This window comes from Mobula birostris, chromosome 3 (genome assembly GCF_030028105.1).
Source record: "Mobula birostris isolate sMobBir1 chromosome 3, sMobBir1.hap1, whole genome shotgun sequence".
Classification (NCBI taxonomy): domain Eukaryota; kingdom Metazoa; phylum Chordata; class Chondrichthyes; order Myliobatiformes; family Myliobatidae; genus Mobula; species Mobula birostris.
The window spans coordinates 41,889,841-41,907,763 of NC_092372.1; the positions used below are offsets into that span (position 1 = coordinate 41,889,841).

At 39.8% G+C, this 17,923-nt stretch overlaps 1 protein-coding gene across 1 annotated transcript in view; it reads right to left on the reverse strand.

Moving 5' to 3' along the window:
* Positions 1 to 3,684: 3,684 nt before the first annotated feature.
* The window catches only part of cspg4ba (chondroitin sulfate proteoglycan 4ba), a 100,201-nt gene continuing 85,962 nt past the window's right edge, over positions 3,685 to 17,923 (reverse strand). Inside the window, exons 8-10 of the mRNA XM_072251789.1 lie at positions 13,823 to 13,989; positions 7,307 to 7,484; positions 3,685 to 6,231 (exon numbers count right to left, since the gene is read on the reverse strand). Coding sequence (XP_072107890.1) covers positions 4,202 to 6,231; positions 7,307 to 7,484; positions 13,823 to 13,989 — 2,375 coding nt within the window. The 3' untranslated portion in view covers positions 3,685 to 4,201. The remainder of the gene's footprint in view (positions 6,232 to 7,306; positions 7,485 to 13,822; positions 13,990 to 17,923) is intronic.

The window sequence follows — 17,923 nt, forward strand, 5'->3', positions numbered from 1 at the left end:
TAAAACCAGTCGCCTTGGGCAGATGGGGTTCGTCAACCGTGGTTGGCAGCTCATCTAGAAGGAAAACTCTGATCTCAAATGTCCACTGCCTTGTGGCTACACACACTCGTAGGGAAGCTTCAGGAGTAAACCTTGAGGGAAAAATCCACAGCTGGATTCCGTACAGCAGTTCTACATTGACTGGCAACTCCTGCGATGCTGCTGGTACCAAATCGTATTGGTCTCTGCAGTTCCTTTGGTTTCATAAGATGCGTGGAGAGGTGGAGCTTGCTACACGGGCAACAGCTTGCTCTCCATTTCGTGCTGCCCAGGCCTGCGTATCTAGACAGCTAGGACACAACATCCATGGTTGACCCTGACTGACAGAGGCCTCACTCACTCACACTCCAATGATAGCAACAGATTCTCTACCCCGTAGGCTATCTACTTTTCACTATACATTTGCATATTAAAACACAAAATTGCTAAATATGCACCTTAACCAATTTTCGTTAAGTGGAGTGAGCACAGGGAAAAATTAAGTATACCCTAGAACGGCAGAATATTGAGAATTCTCAAAAAAAATCTGAACTTATTTGTTGACTTCAGAAGGAGTAGCGGACCGCACGACCCAACTTACATCGGTGGTGCACAAGTGGAACAGGTCAAAAACTTTAAGTTCCTCGGGGTCAATATCACAAATGACCTGGCTTGGTCCAACCAAGCAGAGTCCACTGCCAAGAAAGCCCACCAGTGCCTTTACTTCCTGAGAAAACTGAAGAAATTTGGCCTGTCCCCTAAAACCCTCACTAATTTTTATAGATGCACCGTAGAAAGCATTCTTCTAGGGTGCATCACAACCTGGTATGGAAGTTGTCCTGTCCAAGACCGAAAGAAGCTGCAGAAGATCGTGAACACGGCGCAGCACATTACACAAACCAATCTTCCATCTGTGGACTCACTTTACACTGCACGCTGTCGGAGCAGTGCTGCCAGGATAATCAAGGACACCACCCACCCAGCCAACACACTTTTCGTCCCTCTTCCCTCTGAAGCGAATCTGTCATCTAAAAGTGAATCTGTCATCTAAACGAATTGTTACTAGCAGTAAGTCACGGACCCCAAACCAAGAGCAACATGGCCTGCGCAAAAAAGCGCAAAGTCGACCAGGAAAACTGTCAGTTCAAATCTGACTGGTCTGATCAGTTTTGTTTTATTTTACCGGACCATGCCAATGCTAAACCAACATGCTTAATATGCATGCAGTCCGTAGCTGTTTGCAAATCAGAAAATCTAAAGTGGCACTTCAACACTGTGCATGCTGCCAGTTTTAATGCTAGCCACCCTGCAAAATCAGATCAATGCAAACAAAAAATTGCAAATATGATAACATCATACAAACACTCCGTTTCTACTATCTGTAGGTCAACATCTGCACAAGAGAGCACAACAGCTGCATCACTGCCTGTATCATGGAATCTTGCCAACGCTAAGAAGCCATTCGCTGATGCCGAGTTCATTAAAACGTGTGCAATTGATATGGTTGGCGAAATTTTAAGTCATGAAGAGAAAACCAAGAAAACGGTTGTGAAGCTATTAAAGACGGCGCCATTGTCGGCGACAATGGTGAGTGAATCAATTAATTTTTGTCCATTTGTCGTGTGTGTGTGCGCGCACACACACGCGCACGTATTTTAAGTCCCAGATGAGTTTTCAATATGACAGCTGACAGTTGTGATAGCTACAGTCATAATTAAATGGTTGGTTTTGGACTTTTGTTTCAAGAGTGCATTTTTTTTTTATTGTGTGACCCACAACACAGGCTTTGAGAATCCCAGGCCTAAATTATTAGTACTACTACTACTACTAATAATAATAATAATAATAATGATAATAATAATAATGGTAGTAGCAGCAACAACAACATCTGCCCATAAAACAACTCACTGGTGCAATGAAATAAAAAACCCTGGATGTTTTGGCCCTTGGCTTGGCATGCTTGACATGATTTGGCCCTTGTGGAAAACTAATTGGGGAACCCTGGTTTAGCGGGATACGGGCAAATTACAGGAGTAGGACTAGCACAGATGAGCATCTTATTTGGCATGCATGAATTTAGCTGAAAGACCTGTTTTGGTGCTGCATTACCTAGTTTTCCATGATACTGTGCTAACCATGGACTTACAGGCAGCTATCAGCTCTCCTAACCTCTTGCCTTCTACCACCCAGAGTGAAATGAACATTAGCACCAGAAAAACAACATCACTTCCAAGCTCCTCTCTCATCATATCTGATCCCAAGCGGATCCCATTAATCCTCTGCCCTGGGACCAAGATCCTGTAAGCTCATATCTAAAAATACTGACGATGCATCCTTGTTAAAAGTACTGTGGCAGTTCAAAAGGAATGGACAGTTAAATAGTAGTTCTGTCTTTCTTGTGCATATCCAAAGAACAAATTACATAAACCCCTCCCTCTAGTACAATAAATTACTCCACCAATTAAATTGGAAAACAAATGAAGATCAATTTTCTTTGACAATATGAAGTAGAGGTATTCAATATTAGTTAGTTCACTGTTTAATTTGTGTGCTTTTATCCGGTGCATGGTCAGAGTGGTCTCAAACATTGGCAGGGGCCATCCCTCTCTGTGACCAGATTACAAAATGCTCACTATTTCTCCAAATATCCTGAAGGTCACTCGTATTTTAAGTGATAGATGAGTATGTTTGACTATTTTTTCCAATGAGTCATAATTATATTGGATGGCAAATGTTGATTAATTGTTACCAGATTCTGGGACATCTCTTTTTGCAGCGCAAAACCTGAGTTTTAGTTCAGCTTTTAGTTAGTGTTTGAAATCCTATTCTGCGTTTCTGGGGAGTAAAACTGATGTACAAGTTTGGATTTAGCTTTAACATTTTTTTCTTCTCTAATAAGGCTACTCTCAACCAGTCTAAATAAAAAAAATCATGGTAAGTTATGTGAATCATGTGAAGTTAGCTGTAGGGTCATGATTAATAAAGTTAATAATTATATATATATTCTGCTTTTCAAAAATACATCCAGATGTGCTTTTGTTAGAAGAAGAAAATCTATTGCTCAAAAAAATGCTGAGGAAAAACTTCTGTTTTTACTAATTATAGCAAAAAAATGTGAATACAATAGTTTAGACACCATGCTTGTCCAATAAAATTTCTGAGAACAGAAAGTTCATATCTATGGTTGAAAGAGTAATTTTAGTCTTAAAACAAAACTTAACTTACTTCTAAAATGTTCAACACATTTTAACAGTGTAAAAATATATTTACAATGTGCTTCTTGTGCACTTAATTTGAAAGTGAAATTTCATACTGCTGGAAAAATTAATCCATTTTGCTGTGCATCTGACTGATCTGATAACTCAATACTGTAGTACTCAACACTGATGGACTGATAAAACATTCAGAAATGTTCTATTTGTATTCATATTGAAAATATGTCAATGTCTTTTGCTTGAAAACACAGTTACTACACAGACAGTAAGTTATATGATTTTTGTATTTCCTTAAAAGCTGGTAAAAATATTGACTTTGAGAAGCATTGGCCAAATATATGAATTCAACCCAGTTGCCAAAGGCTGTTATGGAGATGGAGGATTGTGCTAAGTCTCAAAAGTCTCCAAGTGAATCCCCGCCCCACCCCCGGCAACATGTGCAGTACACTAACTGCACCCAAGCCGATAGCAGCAGTTTGCCACCACAGGTCATGATAAATGTAACCTGAAGATAGACTTGTACTTTAGACCATGTATGATTTTCAGCATTCTATTTTTATCCAGAGCTAATAACCAAAGTGATTGGTCAAAACCTTTTAATCTGATCTCTACTGAATGGGCATTGATGACCTTATTTATGCAAAATATGATAGTGAAGCAATACTTGTATTAGGGTGAACAGCACCAGAACAAGCTTTGTTCAATTTCTGGATGGACAAAATTCAACAAGAAAGAGGCACAAACATTTCAGAACACATAATGCATTTTGGCATGATTTGCATAAATTGACCCAACTTTCTGGGCAATCACATCCAGCTGGTTTTAAAAGATATTTTTCGAACCTCACTTTACTACATATTGTACATTGCGAAGATGCCGTGTTGTCCCTTTTAGGTTCTGAGCACATTTTTGCAAAAATGAATACTGAATTTAGGTTCCAACAAAAAAAGTTTAAATTGATTGCTTTATCAAACCCAGTACTGATTGTGCCTTAAAGTTGGATTGGTTGTACGACAATGTTGTATCATTTCTGGATCAATTTGTTTACAGTTATAAAGCAGAGTTGAGGCTTTGTTTGACTTGGTGGCGCCTGAAAAAGCTTGGTTCTGTCTTTCTGCTAGCAAAGGATTACCTGTATTAAGGTGGGTGACAGTAACAACTGGAACTGTTAGGCTCCTCTCAACCGCATGTAAATCTTTAGTATTTGTTCCACCATTATTGGGACAGTTAATTATTAAAGGTTTGCGCTTTGTTTTTTTCTTTTTTATCAAAATTATGACAAATATACTTATGATCAAAAGGACTAGGGAAGTGAGGGGCAGAATTATATGCAGAGAGCTGATGTATTGAATGAGTCGAGCAACCGGTTTTCCAGCAACTGGTTCTATTGTGGCCTGTTGGACAAAGCCTCCCATTGTCACATCCAGGACAGAGGCAGAGGTATTACTTTTGCGATTCCCCCATTGTGATTTCTTTTGCCACCACAGCACAGCTGTAGTAGGTTTTGGAGTGGGCACATCTGTATGAGTTGAAAGTGATAAACTTCCTGAAGTTGCTGCATCTTGTGCAAACAAACGGAGAACGAATGGGTTTTCATTTAATGTGTTGTTTAGCATTAAAGAGCCATTAAAAGGAATAATGCTGTACAGAAAGACTCCCTCAGCTGGTTGGACATTTTTTGCTGTCAAAACAAATGCAAATGAATCATTCAAACAGTCAATTCCTGTCATATTTGCTTCGACCTCAAGTAGAACAAGACCTAGTTCGATGTCATTCTGAGTAAATATATTTGCAACTTCTCTGTGACCTCTTACCATATGGCTTGGTCTTACAAGCCTACCATAGGTAGGTAAATGTTTTATTTCAAACCTAGGAACACTTCCAGTCTGGTTGCCCAATCTGCGTGCATCAAGCACATTTGTTCCAACTTGACAAGTAGTTCCAGATGGTATCTTAAGGTCTTCTGCCATTTTCAGTAAAGGCCGTACTATAATGTTAACTAGTTGCTCAGTCGCATTCCCTTCAGAAGTCATTACTGTAAACTCAAAATTATCTTGTGATGCAGAGAGATTGGTCATATGATAAACCAAATGCCGTTTTACAAGATCATCCTGTTCAAATAAGGTCACACTTCTGTTTCGAAGCAAAATATGTCCAAACTGTGGAGGTCTAGTAATTTCATAAAGTATCACCGTAACTTTCCCATTAGTCTTTGCAGCCAAATGTTCATTGGTGATGGTAGAAATAAATTGCCCCTGCTGAATTTCTAATTGAGTGTTATTTATAAGCGTGATGATGATAGGTATAATCTCAAGATTAAATAATTTGTATAAAGGTCGATGTTTACCATCAGTGACACTGAAGTAAAAAACTCCTGATGACGAGCTGCCATCTTGAACAAACCAAATGTTACCATCGTTGATATCAGCCTGAGTGAAGTGTGTGATTGACATATTCAAATCCTTTCCTGTTGCCACATAGCCATTACTGGGTCCACTGATAATGGTGTATTTGATTTCTTCTGGACTATTATCCAGATCTACAACATTTATATGGTTTGAATTAATTGCAGCATTGTAACCCTGCATGACCTTTAGCCCAGGGACTTTGGTTTTCAGCTCTGGTTGTTGATCATTAATCGGAGTAATGGTAATATTGAACATCTCTTCCACCACTTCACTCTCATTCAAGGGCCTTGATGCAACTTTGCTCTTTAAATTCAACCATGCAGCAAAGACAAAATTGTCCTTAAGGCTTTCTGAATCATCATGTAGATAGGTTATTCCATATTTATTCACAATAAACTGAGAAAAATAGGGTTTCTGCTGGGTAATGTTACGCTCACCAACAATAATCACACCATGGGCAGGCAGAGTTATCACTTGATACCATACTTCATACAGTGAATGCTTAGACTCGGGAAGTTTGACCATCAGGTTTGAAGCATCCAGCTTGAATTTGTCAATTAATACTTTTTCACCTTCTGTTACAACAGCACCTGGAGAAAAAGATAGAGCTGCCCTAAGTAAAACTAACTTGCAAAGTTAAAAACACAAGAGATTCTGCAGATGCTAGAAATCCAGAGCAACACACACAAGATAGGGATACGGCAAAGTTATTTCCCATGGTAGGAGAGTCTAGGACAAGAGGGCATGACTTCAGGATTAAAGGACGTCCATTTAGAACAGAGAAGTGGAGAAATTACTTCAGTCGGAGGGTGGTAAATCTGTGGAATCTGTTGCCACGAGAGGCTCTGGAGGACAAGTCATTGGGTGTATTTAAGGCAGAGATAGATAGGGTCTTGATTAGCCAGAGCATCAAAGAGTATGGGGTGAAGGCAGGGGAGTGAGGATGACTGGACGAATTGGATCAGCCATGATTGAATGGTGGAGCAAACTCGATGGGCCGAATGGCCTACTTCTGCTCCTGTACCTTATGGTCTTAAATTGCTGGAGGAAATCAGCAGGTCAGGCAATATCTATGGACATGAATAAACAGTTGACGTTTCGGGCCCAGGTCCTTCATCAGTTCTGAAGAATGGTCTCGGCCCAAAACATTAACTGTTTATTCGTGCTGCCTGACCCGTGGAGTTCCTTCAGCATTTTGTGTGTCTTGCAAAGTTAAGATTATCTTATATTTACAAAGGCCCTTCCACAACCCGAAGCAATTAAAGTTTGGAAACTTTCTGTGCCACAAGGCCATCTCTTCCCATCAATGTGAGAGATGATTCAGTGGAGATTGAAAATCACTCTGAGGTGGGGTAAATAAATGTACAGAACAGAGGTTAAGGGGAAAATTGGAGGGATTCAGAGAGTTGATTGAAGGTACTAGTTGACAAGGGAAACATTCAGAGGGAAGGCTTGATCAGGAGATGGGCAAGGCTGAAATGGATAAATGTTGGGGGAATGGTTGTCGGTGAGATAATCATCCCTTTTAATAACAAGAAATCAGGCCTCGGCTTACAGGTTAAGACCTGTTCCTGCATCCATTGCTTTCACTGTTGCCAGTTTTCACATGTGGTGTAATCTAACTAAGACAAGTCTTACTTTGAAGTTGTACTATGAATGCCTCACCTGTATTTGCAAGAAGACAACTGGATCGTCCAGCAACATCATACGTGATGGTGATGTGAAAGTGCTGAGGTTCCAATGAGGCTGGTGAGGAATGCACTACAAATTGAAATGAGTCTTCGGTACTCCAGGCTACATCCTTGGAGTGTGTGTGCTCATAGGCAATCGTGCTCTCGTCCACCTGTCAGAAGCAATATACTTCATCAAAAGCACAAGTTCAACACTGAAAAGAGTAAAATACTAAAATCTGAAAACATTTACACGTAACTAGGGGCACCTTTAACCACTCGTTTTTATCTGTTCAGTACTTCAGATTAAAGCTTCACGTAGATTAGTCTGTTGCATAATAGGCATATTTGAGTATGTTGTTCTTTTCAGGATAATGTAAACCTTATTAATACTTCAGTAAGCTTAACTAGGATTTTGGAGGAAGTAACTAGCTTACTGAGTGAGTGAGAGTATGTGAAGAAAATTCTTACATTATTATTATGATTAGAAACTTGTCCTGGGTTGCATGTAATAAACACATAAAACTGAATTAGCTGCATAATTAAGTCAGTAACTTTTATTTCAAATTCTGGAAATGGAGTACAATGCAGGTAAAATGCAGTATGGTGTGATGAGTTCACATGTCTGTGGATGAACCTTTGATTCAAAAAGTTCCTAGCATAGCACCATATAAAGGCATAACTGATTTTGAACATCATATTGTAAACTTATCATGAAATACAGAAATACCATGGGGGCTGTTGAAAGAAAATATATCAACTTCCCCTCCCCCACCCCCGGCTTGAAAAAGAAAAAACAAAGCTCGCAAACCCCAAAACCCCCCACCCCCTTCCTCACAGAAAAAACAGTGACAATAACATCAAATCCTTGACCCCCTCACTCGCAGAAAAGGACAGCGATAATGGTATCAAAACTCAAACCCCCCACACACACACAAAACAGATCACCCGCCCACCAAGTAGCCACAAGAAAGAAAGCACTGAAAATCTGAAGGATGCCAATATACAGTCCAATAATCACATAGATCTCAGAATATTGAAAACATCTTCCTGTCAGCATTCCAGGAGAGCAGCTGTATGAACTCAGTCCTTCCATCAAGAAAGACCGCCACGCCAGCTCCTAACACTGGCAACCTAGCTGCTGACTGTCGTCACCCCGGTGGCCTCTGTCGGGAGCAATCACTGACGCCCTCCACATTTGCCTCAATGCTTCAATCTTTCCCGAATATTTCATGACCCCATGCCCTGTCTTTGGTCTTTTCCACGAATCAGCTCATGTTCTACATAAGACCTTGGTCAGACCATACTTGGAGTACTGTGTTCAATTCTGGTCACCTCACTACAGGAAGGATGTGGATACTATAGAGAGAGTGCAGAGGAGATTTACAAGGATGTTGCCTGGATTGGAGGGCATACCTTATGAGAATAGGTTGAGTGAACTTGGCCTTTCTCCTTGGAGCGACGGAGGATGAGAGGTGACCTGATAGAGGAGTATAAGATGATGAGAGGCATTGATTGTGTTTGATAGCCAGAGGCTTTTTCCCAGGGCTGAAATGGCTAACATGAGGGGGCATAGTTTTAAGGTACTTGGAAATAGGTACCGAGGGGAAGTCAAGGGCAAGTTTTTTCCACACAGAGAGTGGTGGGTGTGTGGAATACAGATACAATAGGGTCTTTAAGAGCCTGTTAGATAGGTACATGGAGCTTAGAAAAATAGAGGGCTATGTGCTAAGGAAATTCTAGGCAGTCTCTAGAGTAGTTACATGGTCAGAACAACATTGTGGGCCGAAGGGTCTGTAATGTGCTGTAGATTTCTATGTTCTATGTTCTTGGTCCTCTTCGGGACCCGGTCTCTGGTCTAAGTCTTGTCCATGAGGCAGTTCTCCAGACACAGCGGAGTGCTAGATCATTCAACTGAATTCCAACTGTACATCACAGGCTCCAACAGTTTTTGTAACACAACAGCAACAAAAAGAACAAGCAGAAAGCATAGAAAAAGTGATATAAATGAAGAGATTTGCTATCTAGAAAATGTCACCTGAGAAATCGTTGTTCGCTGGTGCCATCCTGACCGGAAACCAGCTAGAATCGAATCATGTCAGAAATTAAAATTGAAAATAAATTTGTTACAGGAAATGTCTCACCTTAGACTTGCATTTTAGTGGAAGTGTGACAAGGTGCTGGCAGACAATCTGCTTGAGGGAAGTGGACTGTCATTAAAATATTGTACTGTTTGTTCATCCTTGTTTTTAATGGAGAGCTTATCTTTGTACAATAGCCAGACAAGTTTCCCAGAACTCAGTACATCATTGCCAAAAACACAAAACAAGGGCTAAAACCTTTACAGCACTGCTTGTGGGACAAGGAGGATCAGCTGCATTTCCTGCAGGACCTTACAAGACTCAATAAACATACTTTTTCTAGCCATCATCCATCTGCTCAGCCGGTTATTATTGGAACATATTTAGTGAAACACAGGCCCGTTAGCAGCAGTCAGACCTCTCTAATGGAATCCTCGCCTCTACGATTTAAGTCATCTGGTGTCCTGGACCTGCCCTCCCACCCTCCAGCAGCAGTCTGCCACCTTATTTACCTGTCGTCTCAAGTTTGATCTTGCCCTGCAAGACTTACCTTTGGGAAGACCCTCAAACTTGAAATCAACTTAACAACTCTACCTCAGCTAATCAGCAGGAGGTATGGTGGGATGTTTCACTTTTGCAATGTTGCACTAAGTTCACCATCCAGCAGACAAGGTCAAGTTACTCAGAAACCTGAGTGTGATTACAGTGCAGAGTAAACAGAAACTGCAGCAACTTCTCTGTAATAGAGAAGCTATTTTTTTTCAGAAATCTTCACAAACAGGAGGATTTTTTATATGTGATGTATGTACTCTATATTCAATCAATCACAATCACTTACAGTGGTGTAACCACCAACACTTACTGACATGTGAAATCAACTCAACCTCTCCACTCTGGCTGTATAAAACATTGTCATGGTGTGCAGCCAAAAAAAAAAACTAGTTGTTTACCTGTAAATGTAATATATGCAAAATTGTAATGTGTTCTGCCATGTACCTTTTTTGGGCTAACAAGTGGCTTTACTTAAAATAATTTTTATTGTACAGTTTTTCCCCTCGAGCTAGTTTTCTGTGTCCCATATTTTTCTAGTTAAATTAAATAGCAGTGTAGATTCATCCACTAACCCTTGTGTTAAATGTGCACATAGTATTGAACTCCACTTCTGAAATTTGGTTCCATTGGCTCTGATCAGAGTATCAGAGATGGAACATATTGTCCATTTCACATTTGCAGCCAAGGATGAATTTTTGCCTATTTAAGTAACTCTGCAAATTTGATTTAAGGATATCTAAATGTACCTCCTTTTAAATGAAAAAGTGTTTGTATTTAATCCAAACTCTCCGGTCTTTTCTGTTGTGTAAGTAGTTTTGCGTTTATTTAATCTCTGTACCGTGGGTTGAAGAGAAGAAACTGACAATATAGTATTTCAAACAAATTAGAAAAACTTAAGAAAAATCTTCATAAAAAATTTATTTTATTTACTTAACTTAAAAGAAGTCCTTAAAGTAAGTTTATGGTCTGGTTAGATGCATCACAGCGCAAGATACAGGGACATTATATAAAAGTTTGCCACATTATAGGCAGATAATTTTCCCATTATCGGTTGTTCTGAAAAGCTTCTAAACAGTGGGTAAAATGGACAGTATACACCCAATTCCATTTTACACTTTTTAATAGAGCTGCTATCAATTTCTGGCGGAGCTTTTGAAATAACTGCGCAGGAGGTAGTTGCACAGTGTTTCTTACATCAATGAACACCTGAGGCTCAGCATCTGTACGAGCTTAGGGGGCAGATCTCGCATTGTGTTAGAGTTGGGGAGGCATCGTGCAGAGTGGGCAAGCTATTCTTATGTAAACATTGTACTACTGCTTCCAGATATCCTGGTTATTTCAGCACTTTACAATCATCTACAAGTACCAAGCAGCTTTTGAAAATGTTGATGCTGGGTTGGGACAAAAATAACTCCCAAGAGAATATCCATGATCAATATCACGTATCTTAAATCTGGTAATGGCACTTGAAAATTTCTACTGGTTCATTATCATCTGCACAATTTTTATAATATATTAATCCATAAGAGCTTATCATTATCTATCTAATATGATAGGGATTCTATTTATTCCCCAAGCAATGAAGTATAAAGTTGTAAAATTAGTCAGCTCCATCATGGGTACTAGCCTCCACAGTATTCAAGACATCTTCAAGGAGCAGTGCCTCAGGAAGGTGACATTGATCACTGAGGACCCCACCACCCAGGACATAACTCTCTTCCCATTGTTACCATCAAAGGAGGTACAGGAGCCTGAAGGGACGCACTCAGTAATTTAGGAACAACTACTTCCCCTGCCATCCGATTTCTACATGGACACTGAACCCATTAACACTACTTCACTAGTTTTTTAAAAATTTATTTCTGCTTTTTGCACTACTTATATATACACATACACACACATATAATTACTGTAACTTCTTTTTTTCTATATTTATCATGTATTGCATTGTACAACTACCACAAAGTTAACAAATCTCATGACATATGCCAGTGATATTAAACCCGATTCTGAAATTAACAACATACAAAGTTATCCATGCTTCCTGCAGCAGCATAAATTTGACTGTCACTTCCTTATACGTTGAAATAAAAATATCTGAAAAACAAACTTTTTTTAAGGTGTTGATGATCAAAGAAATTCTCTAAAGCATGTCTTCTAACAACAGGTCACATCAAGCCTCTGCTGGAAGGTATTCAGAATTCCAATGTCCAGCATTACAAAAGAGGTAATTCAAAAAAATGTGAGCTTTAGCACTTTGTAAAGAGTGGAGCAACAGTTACACGTAACCTGATCCCAGATAATTCCTCTGCTTGACTATTCTTAGCGGTCGGAAGACTGTTGAAAATCTGCATCGCACTTTCAAAAACTCCAGACCCCAAATCAAACGCGCATCTTGGACACAGGAACGTGAATAATAACTATACATTCACTCCAACTTCAGCTCTTTCCAGCAAGCAAGTGCTCTAAATTTTAATGCATTACCAAGAACCAAACAAACAAAAGTGCATATGACCAGGTTGTGCAAGTAAACTACCCAGTTTTGCATCTGATCCCTCACTATGCTTCTGGATATATAGACACTAAGCCTAGAACTAATGACTGAATAATTCATGCAGCTCTTGATACTGTCTATATGAATTATTAAAGATGCTTTTACAATACTTAACTCAAACACAATTTTTCTTTTTCTGATTATTCTATCTAATCTTGTTTTATTCCACTAATAATATATCCTTTGTTTAGATAAATAAAACAATTCCTACATGAACATATTTTTGTCTATTTACTTGACTGAATACTGTATCATGGATCAACAGTTAAATCAGCACAGACGTGGATTATCAAACATCCTGATGGGACAATGCAAATAGATGACATTTCTGGTTATTACATTGTATAATTGTCCATTCTGGTCTTAGGCCAACTGATTAAAAATTCAATACTCCCTAAGGCCCAAGACTTAGAGAGCTACGGAAGGCCCTCAAGAACTTTAGTTTGCACATGTGCCTCTGAAAAGCATGCAGCAGGTAATGCAAAAAAAGAACAAGGTCTGGGGATGCAGCAGGTCAATGTATAGATGTGGAGAGGTGGTGAATGCGTCATCGAGTGATTTCTTCGCCTGGAGTTTGGGGAGATTGAATGATCAGGGCTTGGCATTGGTGTGAAAGATAGATGGGTAGGGTAGGCTCAGTAGGAGCTATGACTTGTAGGCATTGGGGACTGAAGGGGTTTATTTGATCACCTAGTAAAGGAGAGCTACCTGAGGAAAGGTTTCCAGCACAAGGCAGGGGCCAGCTCAGGGATCCCCCCACCCCCTTTAATGATCCTGCATAGTGAAATGAGGAACTATGCAAACTGCTTTCCCCAAGTTCTGAACCAAAACACTATTGTGTTCTGGGATTTATGTATCAACTGTCAGGCAATGGGTCCAGTGGTTCCGAATGTAACACTCTTCCCGTAATCTAAGAGGACTTCAATGCACTCCTTAGAAGTTGCTGAGTTTCATTAAGTATTGCCTTTCAGATTAAATGAAGTTAATTTCTTTTGTAGGTTGATATAAAAGATCTTGTTGCACTATTTGAAACTGAATAGGGATGTTCCTCTGTGGCTTGAACTAAACTTCCAAAGCAAAACTGCTAGCTGTATTACATTAGGTCATAATAACAGATACAAAGTAAATGCGAATTCCATAGATTCAGAGTCGGAGTTGTACAGCACAGAAACAGGGCCTTCGCCCCACCATGATCTTTCGAATGATTCAATCTTAAATAATTCGGAAATTGTAAACTTATACATTTTAACATTTTTTAAAATAAACTGATTTTATTATTGAACTTAAGAAACAGACCAAAAAGTTCAATGAACATTACACTTACCATGCTTTGGGTGAAGTTAGGCACTTGTGTTATGTTGTCGAGCTCAACTTTTACCACTCTACCAAGCTTTGGAAAGTCAACCAGCGTGTATATTATGGCATGATTTTCAATGTTTTCATCATTAGTTACAGCTTTTAAATGTTCAGAGTTGATATATGTAAGCGTCCCTAGAAGAGCAAAATTGAGCGAGTAAAAGTAAAGATTGTAAAGGGTTTAATGTTCACAGGGACCAGGTGAGACAATGATTTTGAAAATAAAAATCAGTCATAAATGAATGTAAATCAGACTCAATGGGTTGAACATCCTAATTCAGCTCCTATATTTTATGGTCTCTGTAATTAGATGAATTTAGACCACACAGTGAAACCAAGGGCTAATCTGTAGCTCCTTCACTATTACTGAGAAAAGCCACCTGTCTGGACAGACTTCCTTCATTTCATTTGTACTAAAATCAGAAACGTGTCATACTTTATATAGTCCATGTGCTGAACTCACCATCTGAACTACTCTAAGGCTTCATGAAGGAAAACATTCTCCAGGCCTCACTGTTATGGCTGTTACATGAAGTGGAGTGTTTTGCAAGAGGCAACTAGGCCTCAGTGATGAATCTTGAAACCCTGCCTTGGCTTGCCTGGATGAATGCCTATTTGTTGACCTGACACTGTCAAAAGGTATTTTTTTAAAACTGTTGTTAGCTGTCTCTGATATTAAAAGACATTTTAAAAAATTAGATTGATTTAAATAATTAAAAAAAATTAAAACATCAGAAAATAATAGTTACCTCAAAATATATTTACATAATAGAAATTTAAACTGTCAAAGATGAACTAAAACAGGTCGTTGACCTCACTCATTAGGTACAGCTGGAAAGTCGGTTGTGAATTGCACCTGGGCTCTCGGCTCACTCCATCGAAACTCGGCTTGAGTCCAGAAGGAATACTGGCATCAAGGGGTGGAGCAGGGCGTGGCAACACGGGTATTGAGATCAAAGACTGGTCATGATTGTATGAAAAGACTGCAGTCTCCTCTTGCTCCTATTTGTCTGTTTATCTTTTCCTTTCTGAACTCCAACACTTCCTGAGCTCCGTTTCAATGTGAGTGTGGGGAAGTCAGACGGGAACTGTGTTGCACATTGCAGGTAGCCAGAGGTTCTCCATGGAGCTGCTGGCTTGGGAGCAGCACAATCCAAGCCAAAACTAAATCTAGATCTGAGAGCATTCATTGCTCTCAGCGAATGGAAGGAAGATCTAAGAGGCAGAGCAGCATGGACAGAATTATAAACTACTTATAGGTTGAAGTCCAGAATACTACAAATCATTCATATATTTAACTTACAATATATTGGATCACAAAAAAAAAAGAGAACATTTCTCCTAAAATGGTTCATCATTAAACGGGCCCATGTGGACTTCGTTAGAGTCATAATTTTTGCAAGGCCGTTCATTAATGAATACGTACTTTTCATTTATAATAATTTAAGTCAAGTTGAACATTGCAGCTAGGTCATGTGTAGTATTGACATCATCCATTATAAATGCTTTAAAAAAAGCATGTTTTTATGCCAAAATTGAATAGGCTCAGTAGGAAACAAATCCTAGGCTTGATTCTTCATATTCCTAGACACACTGGGTGAAAGGAGCAAAGCAGAATTTGTACAGTGGCTTTCACAATATCAGGACATGCCAGAATACATTTGAGCCAGGCATGAGGTTAACGGTGCAAAGAATGATCCACAAATATCAATAATTTCACTTGCTTTTCTTCAAAGTACAAGGTAAATTTATTATCAAAGTACGTATATGTCACCGTAACCAGCCCTGAGATCCATTTTTCTTGCGTGCATTCACATCAAATACAACAACACAATGGAATCAGTGAAAGACTACACTCAACAGGACGGACAAACAACCAGTGTGCAAAAGACAACAAACTGTGCAAGTGCAACAAGAAATCAATAACAATAATAATAATTAATAAGCAATAAATATCAAGAACATGAGTCCATAGTTTGTGGGAACATTTCAACGATGGGGCAAGTGAAGTTGAGTGAAGTTATCCCCTTTGGTTCAAGAGCCTGATAGTTGAGGGGAAATAACTTTCCTGAGCCTGGTGGTGTGAGTCCTGACTCCTGTACGTTCCCAATGGCAGCACAGGAAGAGAGCATGGTCTAGGTCGGGGTCGGCAACCTTTTTGCCTCTGTAGGCTGGGTCGTCTATTAATGAGCGGACGGTGGGCCAGATAAATGCCGTAAGAAACTTGAAATATGGGAAATATCTATTTAAATACATACAGTTATGTTTTGCCTCAAATTAATGAATAACGCATGCTAAAAAATCATTTGTGCTTAAGGTTGCCTACCCCTGGTCTAGGTAGTCGGGGTCCTTGGTAATGGATGCTGCTTTCCTGTGACAATGCTTCATGGAGATATGCTCAATAGTGGGGAGGACTTTACCTGTGATGGACTGGGCCATATCCACTACTTTTTGTAGTATTTTTCATTCAAGGGCATTGATGTTTCCATACCTGGCTGTGATACAGCCAGTCAATATATTCTCCACTATGTATCAGAGTTTTAGATATCATGCCAAATCGTCACAAACTCCTAAGGAAGTAGAGGTGCTGCCATTCGTTCTTTGTAATTGCACTTTCATGCTGGACCCAGGACAGGTCTCTGAAATGTTAACACCAAGGAATATAATGTTGCTGACCCTCTCCACCCTGATCCTCTGATGAGGACTGGCTCACGGACCTCTGGTTTCCTCCTCCTGAAGTCAATAATCAGCTCCTTGGTCTTGCTGACATCGAGTAAGAGGTTGTCGTTATGGCACTAGTCAGCCAGATTGCCAAACTCCCTCTTATATGCTAATTTGTCACTACCTTTGGTTTGGCCAATGACAGTAGTGTCATCTGCAAACTTGAATATGGCATTGGAGCACGTTGTCATAAGTGCAAATCGAGTTGAGCAGGGAGCTGAGCACGCAGCTTTGATTGTGGAGGAGATGTTATTGCCAATCCGAACTGACTGGGGTCTGAAATTGAGGAAATAGAAGATCCAACTGCACAAGGATGAATTGAGACCAAGGTCATTAAGCTTATTGATTAGTCTTGAGGGGATGATGGTATTGAATGCCAAGCTGTAGTCGATAAAGACAATCCTGATGTATGGATCTTTGCTGTCCAAATCAAATTAAATTAAATCAAGTTTAATTATCATTCAAACCATACATATATACAGCTGAAGGAGACAGCGTTCCTCTGGGGCCAACGTGTAAAACATTCAAAGTAGCAAGCAAACATTCAAAAATAGTAAGTGCCATAATTCAAAATATTGAGCAAAGAAGCATACTTACTCAAAAAATAAACATATATTGTCCAAGACTCTGAGTGACAATGTCCAGCAATTGATGGTACTGTCTCCTGGCAGCGTACAGACGCATGCAATCCAGCCTGCCATTCCACTGCTCAAACACGGGAGGGCAGCACTGATGGGCGAGGCCAGGCCCAGCAGAGCTCAACCAAGAACCACACTGTAGCGCTTCCTTGTCTCTCACCTGATCTGCAGCGACAGGGAAGCCCAAGGCTTGAGGCCTAGTCCTCGCTACAACTGAGGCTACACAGCTCCCATGCCAACTGTCTAGGGTTGCCAACTGTCCTGTATTAGCCGGGACATCCCGTATATTGGGCTAAATTGGTTTGTCCCATACGGGACCGCCCTTGTCCTGTATTTCCACCGCTAAGGTAAAGCATTCCTATGAAACCGTTCGTAAGCCAAAATGGCACAAAGCGAAGAACCAATTACCATTAATTTATATGGGAAAAGTTTTTGAGCATTTCGATATCCAAAAAATAACCTATCAAATCATACCAAATAACACATAAAACCTAAAATAACACTAACATATAGTAAAAACAGAATCAGGAAGATTAAGCCAAAACCGATTTGTAGAAAAAATAATCGGCCCGCGCAAGGCTTCATGGTCATGGTAGTCTTTCTCGGGGTAAACACAAGAGCCCCGTATTTGACTGCTACTTTTGTCCCTTATTTGGGAGTGAGAAAGTTGGCAACCTTACAACTGTCCCTGACCCAGACAAGGGGTAACA